The 20,531-nt window shown below is 35.3% G+C and overlaps 1 protein-coding gene across 3 annotated transcripts in view; it reads right to left on the bottom strand.

Moving 5' to 3' along the window:
* Positions 1-1,019: 1,019 nt before the first annotated feature.
* The window catches only part of GNAI1 (G protein subunit alpha i1), an 84,435-nt gene continuing 64,923 nt past the window's right edge, over positions 1,020-20,531 (bottom strand). For 2 of the 3 annotated variants that reach the window (XM_049893667.1, XM_049893668.1), the window contains exons 6-9: positions 18,506-18,634; positions 9,262-9,391; positions 8,010-8,163; positions 1,020-3,124 (exon numbers count right to left, since the gene is read on the bottom strand). In XM_049893667.1, coding sequence (XP_049749624.1) covers positions 2,934-3,124; positions 8,010-8,163; positions 9,262-9,391; positions 18,506-18,634 — 604 coding nt within the window. In that variant the 3' untranslated portion in view covers positions 1,020-2,933. The remainder of the gene's footprint in view (positions 3,125-8,009; positions 8,164-9,261; positions 9,392-18,505; positions 18,635-20,531) is intronic. The other variant, XM_049893666.1, reaches the window with a different exon arrangement.

Below are 20,531 nucleotides of genomic sequence, written 5' to 3'. Positions count from 1 at the left end.
TGTAAGTTAAGCAAACATTGAAGTTCGGGAGGTGGTAGTGGGAATGGAAAGGAAAAGAAAAAACATGTGTGGACTGGAAAGTAGAATTGTTAGCAAATGGTTTAGTAGAGATGGAGATGAGATAAAGAGTTGAAAACGGTTAAGAAGTTCCTTACTAAACGCGTTGCCCTTGAGTTAATTCCAACTCATAGTGACCCCACAGGACAGAGCAGAACTGCCTCAAAGGGTTTCCAAGAAGTGAGTGGTGGATTTGAACTCCTGAACTTTTGGTTAGCAGCTGAGCTCTTTAAACAATATGCCACCAGGGTTCTTGTTCTTTACTATACGGATTAAATGAAACAGTTGCCATGGACTGGGTTCCGGCTCATGGTGACATTGTGTGTTACAGAGTAAAACTGCTTCACAGCGTTTTCTTGGATATAATCTTAATGGAGGGGGCGCCCTGGTGGCACAGGGGTTAAAGTACTCAGCTGCTAACAGAAAGATCAGCAATTCGAACATATCAGCCTATCAGCAGAAGAAAGATGTGGCAGTCTACTACTATAAAGAAGTAGAGACCCTGTGGGGCAGATCTATTTTATCCAATAGAGTCACTATGAGTCGGAATCAATTTGATGGCAATGGGAACCTTAATGGAAGCAGACTGCTAGGCCTTTTCTTCCGTGGTTAGCAGTGAGCACAAACAATCTGCACCACCTAGGGATTTTAAGATAATAGCTAAAATGGCAAAGTCTGGGGTGAGAACTGGCTTAAAGGGAGAATGATGACAAATTTGGCTTTGGCCATACTAAGTTGAAAAAAAAAAGGGGGGGGGGCAATAAATTCTCAGAAAAGAATGTCAAACAGGCAATTCCAAATATGACACCATATCTCAACATAACTTGGGGTTGGGAAAACTCACGCTTCTAGAGTAGATGAAACTATAAAAAGAGCATAGAGAAAGAGGAAAATTAATATGTGATAGACTGAGACTCAACTAATGCAACGCATGTGTTTAGCCCACAGGTTTGTAAAATTTTAAAAATTTAAATTTATTAGGATTTATTAGTAACACAATTACACAGAATAAAGTTCAGGAATTTATCAATGATGATCACCAATATGTGCTTCCTCATGGCTTTTAAAACTGTTATATTTCTTATGATTCAAATTTATTCATAATGTAGTTGAATTTCATACATAGTTTCACAATGTAGATATTACAGGTCTTCCATCAGTAAAATTAATGAAAAACATATCGTTCATGAAAGGCACATAATTTAAACACATTTAAGGAATTTTGACAACTTCGAATTTCTTTACATTACAGAAAAGAAAAAAACCAATGCCCCAAATGAAAGAGATACAAACGTAGTTTATGGTTACCCCTCCACAAATATATACATACTTCAACAAATACAAGGTGACAGCACATAATTGAACCTATAAACTACTTACTAGCAAAGCTTACTAAAAGATGAACTTTTTCAAAATCAGAAAAAAAAAAAAGGGTGAGGTGGGGTAGGAAATGCTGCTATTTTTGCCAAAACAAGGTCACAGAGACATCATGAATAATCAAAGAAAAATGATTCTATCAAAGTTCAGTATCTAGCTAATGTGTAACACTTATTTCACCATACATACAATCACTGACTTTATTAAATACTATTACTCATTTTCTAAGTGTAACTGCCCATTTCATTCCTCAGAAATAATAGCACATTTTCCAAAGAAATAATATAGACCCGAGCATGTGAAGGAAATCTGAATATCTATGTAAGGGAAAAAAGTAATTTTAGCATAGTGTGATAATCAAATTTGAAACTAGTTACATACGTGAATTTAAAGCTTGCATTGTATCAGCAGTAGGTTATTCCAAGATCTTTCTTACTATCTTTCAAACAAGAAACTGTTACGTATGCTAGGTACGAGGAATTTCCCAGAGGAAATACACAAATGAATGTCTCAAAATGCGTTATGCTGACATTTTTTTTTTTTGCCCACAAAAAACTCTCAACAGCCACCTAAACTTAGTTTTAAATAAAAATGTAGTTACTGAAAGAGTATAAAAATTAATCTAGGCATCGCCTTTAAGGCAATGCATGGATATCATCCAAATATTAAAATTCAAAGTGAAAACTAACCAACTGAGTAAAAATTAAGAATATATAATAAGTTTAACATAGTGTATCCTCAAAAATCTGAACTTTTAGTTTTTCAAACCAAATCCAATGTAGATTAAAGCAGCATGCACTCCTAAAATAAAAGGAAAATTAAAATGTATATGGTGTTTAAATAATTGATCCAAAGGCAGGTATAGCCATCCTCTTAGGAACATCTCATAAAACATATTAAATGTAAAGAACAAATCATGTTATTAAAATACTCTGTGCAATGTTTGTACAAATAACATTTTTATGACTACAAGTATACATATATGATTATATGCAGATAAGGTCTGCAATGTTTCCTAATATTAATTATTGTACTTAAACATTTACAGGACCTGAACATAAATAAAGCTGCTTAAAACTGGCACATATGGAAATGGTCTGTCATTCAGTACAAGGTACTCTGTGTTTCTGTTATTTCCAAAGCCATTCACACTAGAATCTTAAGTTGCCATTATTAAAACCTAAAAGTAATGTGAAAAACTAAACTTATAAATACAGGTATACATACATTTGCATATTTACACTTATGGAGAAATCATCACTAACCTAGAGTCCAGCTTTAACACTGCCCTTCAGTTTCACGCTGCAGGACCTTCTTTCACATTTAAGAAAGGTCCTTCTGTTAGTTTCGGTTAAAAAAAAATGGAACAACTTTGGTCAGGTCCCAGAGGCATCTGCTGTATACTACATTCTGTGTTGCTGCAAGACTCTAGTCTAGAGAGATCCACATATAAGTACTCGTTTGGTTTGAAAAATGCATTTTACCGTTGACTGCAAACCCTAGAAGAGGCCACAATCTTTTAGGTTATTTTTTATGATAACATCTGTTACGGCATCGAAAACAAACTGCACATTCTTAGTATCTGTGGCACATGTGAAGTGGGTGTATATTTCCTTTGTGTCCTTTCTTTTATTGAGGTCTTCAAACTGACATTGAATATATGCAGCTGCCTCTTCATATGTGTTTGATCCTGAGATGGGAAAAGGAAAAGAAACATAATGTGAAGTTCAAATGAGTATACTGCTAAGCAAATACAGAACTTAAAATATTGAAGTGAGTTTCATATATGTAAAACGTGTGGACTCTGTATTTGCATTTTCCCTTCTGGAAATACAGAAATTGTTTTTTCTTGATGAAAAACACCAAAGGTTAATTACCTTTTCATGACTGTAAGTTACTCTAAAATATAAAAGAATCTTTTACAGCATTCAACATTCTCCATAATTTTTGTTCCTACCTAAATCTCCTTATGTCAGGTCCCTTGTGTTTCCCCTGATCCCCCATCCTCCACATTCCAACACTGAACTACCTATAGTTCCTGCACTGGCATGCTATTTCAGTTCTGGCCCAGTACCCCTTCAATAAATACTGGCTGAAACCTAACCAGTATTTTTTATTCTCTTTCCTATAAACACATTAGCATTTCATATTGATTTTTCTTTATTCAAAAATTATACATGGGTCCAATATGCGGGTTAGTACTGCAAGGTTAAATAAGTGAATGACACACTCCTGGCCATCAGGTTACTCATTAAAGACTTTCTCTGAGTACAAACACTCTAGAAATGCTTTGGTAGTATCCAAAGCTCATCACATACATACTCTGTGATCGACCAATTCAATTTCTAGGTGTACACCTGAAACAACTGTGCACATATGTTCACCAGGAGACATAAACAAGAATGCTAAGAGCCACACTGCTTCCACTTTAGGAAACGACCTAAACGCTCATTGATTGTAGACTGGCCAATAAACTGCAGTAATGAGAAATAATGCAAATATGACTGCGACACACAATGACATGAATGAATCTCATACACACATTACTGCACAAAAGATGCTGGAAACGAAAAAGTACATACATGTATGATTAAATTTCTATAAAGTTTAAAAATACCCAAAATTAACTGACAAGGAAAGGTCAAGATAATGTTTACCCTTGTGTGTGGGGGGTCTGATCAGCTGACTGGGAGGGGGAATGATAGGACTTAGGAAGTCCTGGAAATCTTCTATTTCCTTCTTATTTTTTTCTGCATTATGCTTTGTATGTGTGTGTAAAAATATACACAACAAAACATACACCAACTTAACAATTTCTACACGTTTAAATCAATGACACTGGTTACACTGTTCAAATGAAATGTTCTATTTCTTGACCTCTGTGGTGGAGATACTGGACATACTGTTCACTTTTAAAAAATGAACTGAACTTCACACTTATGCTGAATACTTTTCTATGTATATGTTATATACTTAAATAAAATGTTCATTTGAAAAAGATATTTAGCAGTAATAATCCAAAATTATTTGCCCCCCTTTTAAAGTCCCCTACTCTTATAATGGCATAGTGGTTAAGTGCTATGGCTGCTAACCAAAAGGTCGGCAGTTCAAATCCACCAGGCGCTCCCTGGAAACTCTATGGGCCAGTTCTACTCTGTCCTCTAGGGTCGCTATGAGTCGAAATTGACTTGACGGCAGTGGGCAGTGGCACACTTATAATGGAGTCCCTGGGTGGTACAAATGATTAATGCACTCAGCTGTGAACTGAAAGGTTGGTGGTGTTAGTCCACTCAGAAGCACCTCGGAAAAAAGGCCTGGCAACCTGATTCCAAAAAATCAGTCATTGAAAATCTTATGAAGCACTGTTCTAGTCTGACACACATGGGGTCACTATGAGTCAGAATAAACTCCACTGCAACTGGTTAAACTGGTTATTCTTATAATGCTGTTCTTAAGTCCTCTACTGCACATGTGAGGCTTGCTTTATGTGTAAGGACCAATATATAAACTGCCACCTATGTTGCTGGAGTACTTCCTCCCCACTGTACTTAACTGGCTGACATATCCTACTGCCTTCACATTTGTTCAAAACTGCACTATATAAAAGTTTTCCTAATTTTCCAAATCCAGATGGGCTCTCTATCTCTTAAAAATGTTTTCTTCCACCTATATACTATAAAACAAAAAAAAATGCTCTATTTCAGTTTTTGTTATATAGCTTTATAGAATCTCAAATGCTTTTTAGTGTTAAGTCTTCTAAACTAGAACATGAGTTTTAAAGAATAAACATCATATCCTACAGCCCCCTAACCCCTTTTTATATCTTATATAATGCCCCGTACAATGCAATGTGACAAACACTCATAGGAATGTTTTCTTTAAACTGCTATGACAGCATAAATTATGGAACTCATTATATTAAGACATAAAAAGCAAACAAAACTATGGTCTTCAAACAATTAACACTTTCAAGTTGCTAGAGACAATCATACACCTTTATAAATCAAATTTTCTTTTATTAAATCATAATAAGGCTAGTGCTCTGAAATTCAAAAGCAATAAAGTGTCTTTTTGGCCTGCAGAAGTTAATGTAACCTATAAATTAAACATGCGTCTGGGGAAATAACTGATAGTGAGTGCATAAAACTCAATTCTCTGTATATTCTGGGTAGCTCTCTAGATTACTGTATCCTAAGAGCTAGGAAATCCACGAATGAACTAATGAACAGATTCGTTAACCTGATTTTAAGTCCTAAGAAAAGAATAACAGGTAAGAGGAAGAAGAAAATGTGATTATTCTCTAAACATGTGATGGAATTGTCATGAATAATGGTAAATATAGGTGATGACAGGTCTCAAGAACGTTGGTGATATAATTAAAAGGTAGACAGATACTATTTGAGGAAAAAAATTAACCTGAGTTCAGTTTGAGTTTCAGGTGTTAGAAAAACATGCCCATGTCCAACAAGCAGTTGGAAATGCAAGCCTGAAGCTGTAGAGAAATCAAAGTTGAGAAAAGAATTTAAACATAGTGAGCATCTAGGATTATGAAAGGATCCAGGGCTAAAAGATTACAGGACTAAAGGTAGAACCTGGTGAAATGCCAACACACAGATTAAAAGAAGAGAAGGAGGAAACAGGAACAGACAGAAAGGAAGGAGATAAACCAAGTGAGTAGTCTGGAGGCTACATAGTGATCTTCTACAGTAAACAACCATCAGAAATGAAAATCGAGGTTGAAACGAGGCAACTGACCAGTGCTTAGGGCATACAACGGAAATTTTAAACTATAATCTTGACAGTGGAGATGCGAAGACTTATGTACTCTCCTACATGTGCAAAGATTCTGAGATCAAGGATTCTGACAACATAAGTAAAAATTCTTGATCATATTGTATACATAGCAGGAAAAGAACTAACAAGTATATTCTCAGTTAACTCGGAAATCCCCGTGGGTGTATAGTATTTATCAATTCATTTGGGGACTCTGGTGATGTTAATTACTACAAAATGGCTAGCTACTTCATAATAGAAAAGGATAAAAATAAACTGAATGACAGCCTCAAATAAGGACAAAACTGAGCCACTTTGTCTTTGGATAACTTCAATCTTGGAATGAGAACTACAGTTACAATAGAACTATAAATAAATTAGGAATTTTATTCCTAATAAGCATTGAAAATGTTTCTGAATAAGGTGACAAGATATTATGACTTTCAAAAAGAACAAAAATTTTAAAATAAGCAACTGTATGAAATCATTTTGAAGTATAACTTTGTAATATATAAAAAGTGCTATAATAATAAGTGCTATGATTATATTTATCATAGAAAGCTTCCCCTCTTTGGTTCAAATAAGAATTAATTAAAGGCAGCCTAGTTGTTAATGCCCTGAGCATCAGAGTCCAAAAGGCCTGGTCTAGATTTAGGCTCTGTCACTCCAGCAGGCCTCAAGGTTCTCGTCTGTAAGAGTAGAGATATAACAGCACTGACATCAGAGGGTTGTTGTATAATTTACTCAGTAAAGGAACTGACTAAAATTTAGTTTAAAATTAAACAAAATCTTGAGACTTTTTTAAATAGGAAGATGGAGTAAGAAAAAGCAACTTATACCCCATCCATCCATTAGCTAAATAAAAAACCCAAAAACCCTTTATAATATTTAGATTTAGAGATCATACAAACCAGTGGCAGTCAAACTTTTTTTTTAGGCACAGAGTTCTCTTTGTTAAAATATAATCATATTCAGAGCCAATATGTAAAACAGATGAAAGCTGAGTTACTCTGCTTTAATGAGAGAACAAACTGTGAAGGGGGAAGGGTCTGAAACAGAAGTCGTCTGTTTCCATACCCACCTTCTATAGCAGCCCAGGAGGTACTCCAAGGAACTGAACTAAACCAATGTTTTACAGATGGCGTACTGAGACCTAGGTAAATTAACTGCCTTGATCAAGATCAAAGAGCCAATTACGGAAGAGCCAAGATTGTACCTCAGGTCTCCTTTTCCACGGGAGTCAAATTACAGTATCACTAGCAGTCTCCTTACCAACCTATGAATTTCTTGTGAAACCTTCCCTGACTCTCCTGAGGGGTTAGCTGCTTCACTACTTCCTTCTTCATTTTTGTCCCTTACAGTAGTGTTCATGCTCCTTTCAAGGACCATGTTGCATTGCTATTGCTTACTTGTTTGTTTGTTTTTTAGTAAGTCTGTCTCTTAGATTAGACAGTGGGTAGAGGCCATGTCTCATTTACTTTGCATTATATGATTCCTGACATGGCATATGTTAACTGAATGAACAAACTAATATTTTAAATATACAAAGGCTTGGAGTCAGCATTGAAAATTATCTAACACCTTTTTCAAAACATGAGCATGTTTTTTCAGCAATTTCATTTACAACTCTAGAACTATCTGTAAAAACCTTTTATAATGTGCTCGAATGCAGTTTGATAATTTCTTTTAAAGCTAAGAATTACCAAGCGAAGAAATTGAAATCAAAGAATAAAATCTTGAATTAAGGGAAATTTCACTTAGAAATGTATGATTTTACAAATTTTCTACAGGATGTAAAATACCTGCATACTCTGGATAGCATATAGTAAGAGGGCTCTTTTTGATTTTTTCTTCGAAGAGATCCTTCTTGTTTAGAAAAAGTATGATAGATGTATCTGTAAACCATTTGTTGTTACATATGCTGTCAAACAACTTCATGCTTTCATGCATTCGATTCTGTAACAGGAAAGAATACAACCAGTTTGGCATTAATAACAAGAATTAAATATTACGTTCAAAAAGTAACAAGTGTCCTAATGAAATGGAGTTGAAAAATAAACAACATGCCACAAAAATAAATTTCTGCCATTTCAAACTAAGCATATTTTGCTTTTAGGGGAAGCGAGTGTCTAATCATCATTCATCCCTTTTTGCACTTAACCAGTTCTTGCTGGGTGCCTACTATGTGTCGTGTGCAGTGCCTGGGACATCCCGCTTCAGGGACTTCCAATCTGGGGATGCCTAGTGTGAACATCTGATAAGATATATGATTGTTATGGAGTTTAAGTTTTGATTAAAAGATAAGTAGAGGATATTAAAGATTAATAGAACAAGCTAGAATTCAATTAGCCCCAACACCCTCAACATAATGGCATATTAAAGAGAGGAGATTTCCAATTCCTGTTTCCTGCCCTTCAAGTAGCTGTGGTTTCTGAAAGGGCACTGCTATATTTTACAGTGCCAAAATAAGGGAAATGAATGATGCCGTTGACCTGAACCTACTGCAGTAGAGCTGCAAATTACTGATTTAAAAAATACTAAACTGACATATCTTCCTCCTTTTTTTCCAATTTGTACCACAATTCGACGGCACTGGGTTTTTTTGTTTTTTGGGTTTTACCACAATTAGTTTAAAATGACAAAGTTTTAAATTACTATTTCAAAACATTTCCTTCTGATCTGTGGTACATTTAAACATATTTGAAAATGACATGGCAGTAGCAAAGCATGACATATATCAGAGATGACTGAATTTACAGAAATAAGAAGAGTGAGCCTTGGACAACTACGGAGCTTTCTTTTCATTCAATATGTAGTCAATAGCACTGCATTTAGATATAGGAAAGGTATCAGTCTTTTCCTTTTTCTCAGGATCTGTCTGTGCTGCTTTAGTTTATTTCCCTTCTAGTATGCAAACTGAAAAGTCAGAGATAAGAGCCTGAACTTTCAATTCACACATTAACAAGAATTTCTCTCAGAAAATTTGTTCTCAAAAAAGCAGTGTCTCTATTCCTTTATATTTCCTGCTCAATCCTTAAAAGTGGTTCTACTTGCCATTTCTTCATCTTCAGCTAGAACCAGGTCATAGTCACTAAGTGCTACACAGAAGATAATCGCAGTCACTCCTTCAAAGCAATGAATCCACTTCTTCCGCTCAGATCTCTGTCCTCCCACATCAAACATTCTGTAAGAGGAAAAATAATCAGTTGACATCACATTAAATGTGTTCAAAAGCTCTGAGGAGTTTTGTAACGTCAACAAAATAGCCCCAAAGAGCTGGGGAGAAAGGAGAAGAGGGAGAAAAAAAAATGCCACAAACTGGTTTCACGACGAGGGGAAAAAAAAAAAAGCTTGGCCTTTTTTTTTTTTTTTTTTAACTGGAGGAAATAGGACATAAAAACAAGCACAAATGAATGGACTGCAAACTATGTGTGAACACTGAGAAGTCACATGAAGCAACTAGGGAATGCAGAGATAATACATTCAATTTGCTAAAGTCATGGAACATTAGTGGCAGAGGACACGGTCCCCTCTTCCCATTACAAAATGTTATTTTGTCTCAGAGGCAATGAACAGGATTTTGACATAAAGGAGAAGGCACTTCAGGTAAGAAAACGCAAGGCAAGCAAGGCAAATACAGACAGAGGCCAAAAAGGTTTGCCTAAATTAAAAAGTAAAGCTATGGTATAGAGAAAATGAGAGTTGAAATGTGAAATGGGTGACTATCAAAAAGCCCTGAAATTTAGAGTGAAAAACCCTATTTTCAGACAAGTTATGACATGGGACCATTGTAGGTTAACGACCAGGGTAGTAACACAATCAAGACCCTATAAAGACTGTCCCTCTTTTTTCTTAGAACAGCTTATAAAGTTAAGCAAAAGTTGAAATTTGCATAGATTACATTACGTAACCTAGAAAATAACGAGTTATATAACCGAAACACTATGCAAGCTGGTACATTTTTAAAGGCTCCATTTATCTAGACAGTGCACTAATTACAACAGTCCCTATTTAATTCTCAGGCAAAAAGAATTTTCCCTAAAGAGCAGTACTGGCCTATAAACCAAATCTGAGTACAACAACTAGTATTGTTACTTTTATCATCATTTAAGCGGCCTTCATTTAATTGGCTTAGCTAGTAAATTGTTCGTTAAGTTTTAAGTATGCTATATAACAAAATGATTCTACCACATAATAAATCAAAATGGATAAGATACAAAAAGGACAGCTGGTAAAATAAAGATCAAACAAGGACACGAGAAAAAAAAGTAAATTAAAATGATTATTCATTTGTTCCATAGTTTATGACCACCACTTGAAAATAAATTTAACTAAAAGATAACATATTAGATAACTTCTCTGCTCAAATGTCACACATTACCCAGACTACTTAATATAAGCCATCCCCCATTTCCTCTCCTATCCTGTTTTAGTTTTTCTCCATAGCACTTATCATCAACTGATATATTAAATATTTGTTTATCTCATCTCCTTTCTCCCATCCCAAGAAATGTAAAACAAGGACTTCATCTCTTTTGTTCACTTTTTGAGTCCCTGGGTAGGGCAAATGGTGAGTCCTTGGGTAGGGCAAATGGTTCAGTGATTGACTACTAACTGAACCTATCCCAACGTGCCTCAGAAGAAAAATCTGGTGAGCTGCTTGCAAAAGGTCACAGCCTTGAAAACCCTATGAAGCGCAGTTATGCTCTCTAGACACGGGATCACCGTGAGTAGAAACTGACTCAATGGCAACGACTTCTGTTTTTGTTCACTTTATATTCCCAACAGTAGACACACAGTAAGTACTTCATAAATATTTATTGACTGAAAGAGTGAAATATGCCTACAGGATATTTTAATGAACTTTCAAGCAAGCAAAATAGGTTACCTTTGCTATGCTGAAAATCAAGATCTACCAGTTATACTGTTAAATTTAAGAGAACTTCAGCTTGATAAATAATTCAACTAAAAAAAAAATGGAGGAAATGTCTTAAATTTATGAACTAAAATGAAGGAAGGTCATTCACATACTGGTCATAAACAAAGAACCTCTCGTCTAATCTAGTGGTTCTCAAACTTTAGTGTGCGTCAGAATTCATCAGGTGGGTGATGCTGGTGCGACTGGTCTAATCCATAAGCTAAGGGGCAAAAATGACTGAGAATGGGTCTTATAAATGATTACACTGTGCTTAACAGTTTATTAGAATTTAGAGAGAGCTAGATGAAGAAAATAACTAGAACACTGATATTACTATTGCTCTTATCTTCCCTGAAAAGCTAGGTTAAAAAAGAACAGAGCGTTAGTCATTGTTTCATACACTAGAAATATCTTAATTATTTTATATATGCTTTTAATTTCCGAACCCATAATAATAAAAATAAGAAAGAGTAATCACAACAGGAAAAAATACAGCATGCTCTCCCTCATATGAAAAAATGGCACTCTTGGCTAGCAGCAAATAGGGAGTGCACTTAAATTTCTTTAGGATTATTTTGGTGTGGGAAGGAAGATATTAGAGATCCTACGATGCACCAATTCATCCTTAGACTGTCATCTAATATCATTTGTGCCCAAGATTGATGGGTACAAAGCTAATTGGCTATATACAGGTATCAAAAACCATAAAATTGGCATTGTACCCCAACCTATTATACATGTATACTCCTAGGGAAAACAGAAATCTCTCCTATTATAATGATGAATTTTTAATTATACCCAGAAATTGGAATGGCATTAATTCTATATTTAGCAAAATTTCACCAACAGTAAAAGAAAACTGCTGGTTCTTACATTAAAGCAAAATAATCTAGATAGATACTGTCTATAAGTGCCCAGTCACAGAGGTGACAATATCCATTCTTAAATTATAACTGCCCTATTGCCTCAGTTTGAATTTGTTACTACCAATCATACAAAAAAGTAAATGAAACTGGTATTTTTATGTCAGCAGTTAAAAATCACACAAAGAATTAACACATGAAACATACAGAACTGCAAAATACTGAACACACCTGGCTTCCCAATGGAATTATTCTAAGTATATTTCTGCCATCATTCATCTGAGGCTCATTTAATATATAAAAAGAACAAAGCTGAAACCATAAATTAAAATGATAGTAATTTAACAGAATTCAAATCCCAAATGAGACAAAGTTTATGTGAAGTTCCTGACAAACCTATGTTTATCTTCAAGTCAGCAAGAGAAAGCAGTAACTAAATTCATCACATGAAATTCTACCTCACTCAAGGAGACCAAAAAGAACAATATAAATGGACTTCCTGGAAGGATTATGGTGAGAGACAATTTTACTGAAGTACTGTAGTACTTGCTTGATGCTGAAATGGTAACTTCAAGAAATCTAGGCTGGAAGTAAAAAGTATGGACTGAAAGAAAATGTTTACGAGTGAATCTAGCTAAGGTTAAAAGTGAACTTTACATAGTTAGATTGCCTTAAGTATCACATGATTGACTTAACATTTACCATTGCCATTTCCCACCATTTATAGAGCTCTCATCTTTATGAAGTTTCATTTATAGTCAGTATCACACTACAGCTTGAAAACTCTGGCAAAGGGAAAGACTAATGCTCATTGTGTTAAGAATCTTAACCAGCTTTGCCGACTTAATCAACAGTGGAATCTGTGTCTCGAATCCCTACCTCCTAACCCCAACTCCATGCCTTTCTCCTCAGAATACACTGGTTAAAATAAGACATTATTTGAACAGAACAATAATTTCAGTTTGCTTTAGGACATGGTCTTTAATAAAGGCAAACAAACAACCAAGCAAAAAATCAGTATCTAAGGTGCACTGTAAAAACACAAAACAAAACAAAAAAATGGCTTGACTCTAACACTGAACTTTTTAATAATTATAATCACTTCATAGTTTTATGATAAATATGACAATAATCCCCAGATCAGGGATCTCCCATTACTTAAAATCAGTCCTGGGTTTGGTCATTTGGTATTTTAGAGACAGAACGCAGACTAAAAGAAGCTGAATGATTTTAATAAGAGATAATCATAATAGTAAAAAATAATTGCTTGAGAAAGAATGAACATTGAAAAAAAACTTAAAGCAGATGCAAAGTTGTACCATGTATTAAAGCACAAAGTTACATGGTCAAATAAACTAATTGTGATCTATATCTCCATTTAAGAAAGCAGTACAATGTTCTTATTTATTTGCAGGGGTTTGGGAGGGAGAAGCTGCCATGAAAATATCTGAAACTAAATTTTAGCTCTCTGGAAAACTTAATTGCATGAATCACTAAATGTGTTAAAAATTAGTGACAAATGAGCATAACAAATACTTAAACAATACTTAAAATAAATACTTAAAATACTTAAGGAAGGAATCAGAGGTATGTTGTTTTTGTTACGTGCTATGAGTGGGTTCCAACTCATAGCGACCCTGTGTACAACAGAACGAAACACTGCCTGGTCCTGTGCCATCCTATCATTGCTATGTTTGAGCCCACTGTTGAAGCCACTGTGTCAATCCGTCTTGTTGGGGTTCTTCTTCTTTTTCACTGACTCTCTACCTTACCAAGCCTGCTGTCTGTCATAGATTGAATTATTTTCCCCAAAAAATGTGTATATCAACTTGGTTAGGCCATGATCCCCAGTATTCTGTGGTTGCCCCCATTTTGTGGTTGTAATTTTATGTTAAAGAGGATTAGGGTGGGATTGTAACACCCTTCGCCAGGTCACATTCCTGATCCAATATAAAGGGAGTTTCCCTGGGGTATGGCCTGTACCACCTTTTCTCTCTCAAGAGATAAAAAGGAAATGGAAGCAAGCAGAGAGCTGGGGACCTCAAACCACCAAGAAAGCAGCACCAGGAGCAAAGCATGTCCTTTGGACCTGGGGTCCCCATGCCTGAGAAGCTCCTAGACCAGAGGAAGACTGATGACAAGGAATCTTCTTCCAGGGCCGACAGAGAGAGAAAGCTGTCCCCTGGAGCTGACACCTTGAATTTGCACTTGTAACCCGCTAGACTATGAGAGAATCAATTTCTCTTTGTTAAAACCATCCACTTGTGGTATTTTTGTTATGGCAGCACTAGATGGCTAAGACAATGTCCTTCTCTAGGGACTGATCCCTCCTGATAACACGTCCAAAATAAGGGAGATGAAGTCTCGCCATCCTTGTTTCTAAGGAGCATTCGGGCTATACTTCTCCCAAGTTAGATTTGTTCGTTCTCTTGGCCGTTCATGGTACATTCAATACTCTTCACCAACACCATAATTCAAGGGCATCAATTTTTCTTTAGCCTTTCTTATTCACTGTCTGGCTTTCACAAACGTATGTAGTGACGAAAAACACCGTGGCTTGGGTAAGGTGCACCACAGTCCTCAAAGTGACATCTTTGCATTTTAACTGTTTAAAAAGGTCTTTTGCAGCAGATCTGCCCAATATGATTCATTGTATGTTTTCTTGACTGCTGCTTCCACGGGCACTGATTGTGGATCCAAGTAAAATGAAATACTTGACAACTTCAATATTTTCTCCATTTATCATGATGTTGCTTATTGTTCCAGTTGCAAGGATTTTTGTTTCATGTTGAGGTATAATCTATACTGAAGGCTGTAGTCTTTGATCTTCATCAGTAAGTGCTTCAAATCCTCTTCACTTTCAGCAAGCAAGGTTGTGTCATCTGAGTATCGCAGGTTGTTAATGAGTCTTCCTCCCACCCTAATGCTGAGTTTTTTCGTCATATAGTCTAGTCTCTCAGACTGTTTGCTCAGCATACAGATTGGATAAGAATGGGGAAAGGACACAACGCTGCTGCACACCTTTCCTGACTTTAAACCATTCAGTATCCCCTTGTTCTGTTCAAACGACGGCCTTCTGGTCTATGTACAGGTTCCATATGAGCACAATTACGTGTTCTTGAATTCCCACTCTTTGTAGTGTTATCCATAATTTGTTAAGATCCACACAGTCGAATGCCTTTGCATAGGCAATAAAACACAGGTAAATATCTTTCTGGTATTCTCTACTATCAGCCAGGATCTACCTGACATCAGCAATGATATCCCTTGTTCCATGTCCTCTTCTGAATCCAGCTTGAATTTCTGGCAGTTCCCTGATGATGTACGGCTATACCTGTTTTTGAATTATCTTCAGCAAAACTTTACTTGTGTGTGATATTAATGATACTCTTAGATAATTTCTGCATTCCACTAGATCACCTTTCTTTGGAATGGGCACGAATACAGATCTCTTCTAGTCGGTCGGCCAGGTAGCTGTCTTCCAAATTTCTTGGCATAGACGAGTGAGTGCTTCCAGTGTTTCATCTGTTTGCTGAAACATCTCAAATGGTATCCCATCAATTCCTGGAGCCTTGTTTTTCATCAGTGCCTTCAGTGCAGCTTGGACTTCTTCCTTCAGCACCACTGGTTCTTGATCATTTGCTATTTCCTGAAACAGTTGAATGTCGACCAATACTTTTTGGTACAGTGACTGTGTATTCCTTCCATCTTCCCTTGATGCTTCCCACATTTTTTTCTTCAGTTCTTTCAGCCTGAGAAATCTAAGCGTGTTTGTCATGAATTGGATTGTGTCCCCCCCCCCACAACGCGTCACCTTGGCTAGGCCATGATTCCCAGTATTGTGTGATTGTCCACCATTTTGTCATCTGATGTGATTATCCTATGTGTTACAAATCCTACCTCTATGTTAGAGTCTCTTCTGACATCCGTTTCGGTCTTTTCTCTTTCCTGTCCTTTTAATGACCTTTTGCCTTCTTCACATTTGATGTACTTGATGTTATCCCACAACTTGTCTGGTCTTTGGTCATTAGTGTTCAATGCATCAAATCTATTTTTGAGCTGCTCTCTAAATTCAGGTGGGGCATACTCAAGGTCGTAGTTTGGCTCTTGTGGATTTGTTCTAATTTTCTTCAGCTATAACTTGAACTTGCATGGGAGAAACTGATGGTCTGTTCCATAGTTAGCCCCTGGCCTTGTTCTAACTGATGATATTGAGCTTCTCCATGGTCTCTTTCCACAGATGCAGTCAATCTGATTTCTGTGTATTCCATCTGTGCGGTCCACATGTATAGTAGCCATTTATGTTGATTAAGAAAGGTTTTGTCAATGAACAAATCATTGGTCTTGCAAAATTCTATCATGTGATCCCCCATGTCGTTTTTATCACCAAGGCCTTATTTTCCAACTACTGATCATTCTTATCAGAGGTATAGTTGCATGTATTTAACTATGCTTCTCACAACTTGCAAGAGGAAGTTTCTTTATGAGGTGGCTTCATGATTATTTGTTTTCTATGTTCAACTAGGAACCTTTTTTTAAAGAGGCTGCCAGAAATTGTTTATCATTACAGTTTGAAAGATTCGTGTTCAGTGAGGAAGTGTCTAAGCCATAGTGCAAATTAATGCCTCATGTAAAGTGATTGCATCAGAAAAGTTTTATTCAAAGTAACAGAGGAAAGGTAAAGTAATTCCAATAGCAACATGGAATACTCCACTTGCAGACCAAATGCAGATAAAATTTTGATAAACTTAGAATGGATTAACAGTTTGCTGTTGTTTGACTATTTTCACACATACATACACACACGTACTTTATCATTTTATTTTATTCTAGCTTTGTGGTGTTGTGGGGATGGAGTTATAGGTTAAAAGCTCAAGGTCTTTTAACAGTCTTGTGAAATTTGAAATTCTATAAAGAAACCAGAAACTTCAACTAGATATAATCTGAAAAAATACAGAAAGAAATGACTTCTCTAATTCCTCACCGTATTAAAAAATTACAATTAAACATGGAGTATAAAAATTATGAAAGTTTTTACAAAATACAAAGCATCATAAATGTCTTTTCTAATTCAATTTTCTGCAGTGACAACTGGAGTTTTCTCAATTTGAGTCAACATTATAAAGCTCTGCAAGTGCAAGATGGTATCTGATTGACTCATAAGCTTATAAAAGTAACCTTTCTAAAAGTGAATCTCAACATTGTTGGATTGAAAAAAAAAATATCTCCAAGGATATTAGTAAATACGTATTTGGTATAGGTAATATCTGAGTTTTAATACAATCTGAATGATGCGACCCTACCGCAGTTATATAAATTAGGCACTGCCTCTCAGTGGACTTGTTTTGTGTCCCTTCTGCTGAAAAGACAACTGGCACCTCGGAAATGCTACATTTCAAGTGAATTTGAATTAAGGGAAGCTAGCAGTTTTTAAAAAGCAACTTCTGCCAGCCCTTTTATGTAGCTTCAGTATTCTTAAACAAGCAATAGCATTGAAGAAAAAAAGGGAAATAGCTGTAATTTTTTTTTTTTTTTTAATCAGTATTTTTTAAGATCAAGTGACACTATAGTGGCCTGGGATTTCTATGAAAACAAAGAAGTTTTGTTTCAGTAGAATACCTCATGATGTTAAATCACCTTACTCATGTGTATATATCCTTACATGGGAAATATACACTTTTCCCATGATTTCATCTATATTAATTTAACCAGAGCAAAGGGGAGAGAGATATGAAGGACAATGTATGCTTAGTGGAATTAGTAAATGGAGCTTTTTGTAGAAGAATGTCATGATGTCTGAAACCAGGTAGCAGAAAACCTGCTAGGAGAAGGCAGATTAAATAAAGTAGCTGACTATAGGTGGGCTATATAGATAAATACATTTTGTATTTAAGCCTAGCAATTTTTCTCATATCTTGAAAATTTTTAATTCTTGAAAAAGAGAAAAGCAGTTCTGAGTGTATTTAACTGAGTTTCCCTGAGCCTGGTGCATTATAAAACGACGGTTCTCAATAAAATGAACTCTAAGGTACCTCCCATTTCCAAAGGATATGATTCATTATTTTTGCTCAGACTCCAGTAGGCCAATATTCCATAACTTTACATTAAACATTTTTCATCATGAAATAGTGCAAACCTCAGTTTACTATGAATAAACATTTTGATAGATATTAAAAGCACCTCTCTTTTTAATATATCCAGGAATAAGTATATATTTTATCAGTAAAACTTTACCTCTTTTCATATAAAAACGAATGACATTTTCCCAAAATACATTAGAACAGTATTTTCTGTTTAGAAACAAAAACCGAAAACTTTTTTTCATTAAATCAACATGAAAAATATGGCAAAAGGAACTTGCCTGGCTACTTTTTCTTAAATAAAAATCTAAGTATTCTACTTAAGAATGCTTCTCTCTGCCTTCTAAAAAAATTTTAAACTTTCATTATTACACCTGTTTCTAAAGCAATGTGCTTTATACCGAAATTTATAAGTCATATATTTTGAAGGTACTCACTTAAAATGAAGATCCTTGAAAGTAAAATGGGTTTCAACAATCCCTGTTGTTTTCACTCTAGTTCGGAGAACATCTTGCTGAGTTGGGATATAATTTGGTTGTGCTATTCTGTCCAAGTCATTCAAATAGCTGTAAAAATAAAAAACAACAAAAGCATGCTAATAGTTAAAATGGCCAATAAAGATCATCTAAAACCAAAATTAAGGCACACTCTGATACTTGCAATATTCTGAATTACTGAAGTTTTAAAATTTCTGTATAATGATGCAATACAACCGGTTTAATCTTATATCTTACAATACTCCTAGGCATAAAACTCTATTAGTATTTTTTATGTTGTCTGCTTTCTTAGAGATAATGAAGAGTAATTTTCCTTTTATAATAATAACAATTAAAAAAAAATACCCAAACTAATTGCACACCATTTTCTGTATTTAAAAGTGTCTTCAAGAGTTTGGTTCTTAAAATTCTTTATTATACTACACTCATTTTATGTAGCTCCATGTGTATGCTCCAAAAATTCTTCTTTTGATTGAGGATTAAAAAGACTTTCAATTTTTGACCATGTAATGAGGGAACCTCTGGCCAAAGGCTGAATTAGACGGTGTTCCTTTTCAACCAGCCCTATGTTAAATACAGGAAAACACTACACATGCTCAGTTACTCTGCATTTTACTTCCCACTGGATTCAGTCATTTATTCAACACTCTCTGCCAATAATGCCAAATATTCTGTAATATAAAAAATATGGTGGTATCATACCATGCAATATTAGAGAGTAAATTATTTTGTGTCAAAATATAGGGTAGAGTAAATAGTGTCAGAGAAAGTTCAAGTATGGAGAAATTAGTATGGGTCTGAGTAGTTAAAGAAGGATGTGTACACAGTCAGGGATGTAAATAACAACCTGAAGTATGGGATAAAGACAGAAAAGGGTCTATCATTCCAATCAAGAGAAGCAGTAAAACACTATGGAGGGAGGAAGAGTCAAGTCTTGTTTCTCGGAGAATAAGGTATGAACTGGCTATGTACAACCTTAATTGAGAAGTCTGGACTTAACCCTAAGGTCAGTGGGATATGAGAAGCATCACTGCAATATTTTGTAATACAAGAGTAGCATGGTGAAAGATAATTTAGGAAATAAATCTAGGTACAGAGAGGCAGAAAGTATTCCAACTTTAGTATTATCCTCTGAAACTCTGTCTTAGCCATATCAGCACTTAGAACAGTCTTGTAAACAGAAGGAGCTTAATAAATATTTTATTTGTTGGGAATTGGAGTTGGAAAACCATCCAAACATTGAATTACTTAACAAGAAAAATTATAAGCTTAATAAAAATTAATTAAAAAAAATAATAATAAAAAAATTGTACACAGTGAATCAGCAACAAGGAACATTTTTAACAGTTATGTGGTCTCAAAAAAGGAACATATAGATGACAGCTTGTGCTACTTTTTATTGTATTTACTGTTTTTGAACTTGTTGCACTGGCGATAACAGACCAGTACTTTATCTGCTTTTAATCCCCCAGATTAAACTTTAGACTTCACTGTAAGGAAATCTAACTTAATAAACAAAAAGGAGGACACAGCAGGATTTTACTAATTGTCTCTTTAAAATAGTGTGCTACTCTTGTTTAAAATGTGTTGATTACTCATAGATACATTTTTTGCTTAAAATTCTTATAATTCTAATTGTTGTTGGGTGCCATGGAGTCAATTCCAACTCATACCAATCTAGTATGACACAGTAGAACTGCCCCATAGGGCTTCCTAAGGTGTTATCTTTATAAGATCAGATCACCAGGTCTTTTCTCTCATGGAGCCGATGGTGAGTTTGAACCTCCAACCACTCGGTTAGCAGCTGAGTGCTTAACTACTGGGCCACCAGGGTTCCTTATAGTTCTAATAGTCTCTTAAGAACAATGCATGTTTATATTTCAAAAGAACAAAAAACAAAAACGGGCATTTTTAATTCCAATTGCTTTAAATGACCAAAAATTTAAAGTGTAAATTGGTGATGAGA

The sequence above is a fragment of the Elephas maximus genome, chromosome 8 (genome assembly GCF_024166365.1).
Source record: "Elephas maximus indicus isolate mEleMax1 chromosome 8, mEleMax1 primary haplotype, whole genome shotgun sequence".
Lineage (NCBI taxonomy): Eukaryota > Metazoa > Chordata > Mammalia > Proboscidea > Elephantidae > Elephas > Elephas maximus.
Note: the sequence above shows the minus strand (reverse complement) of the source record. Positions and strands in the feature narration are given on the sequence as shown.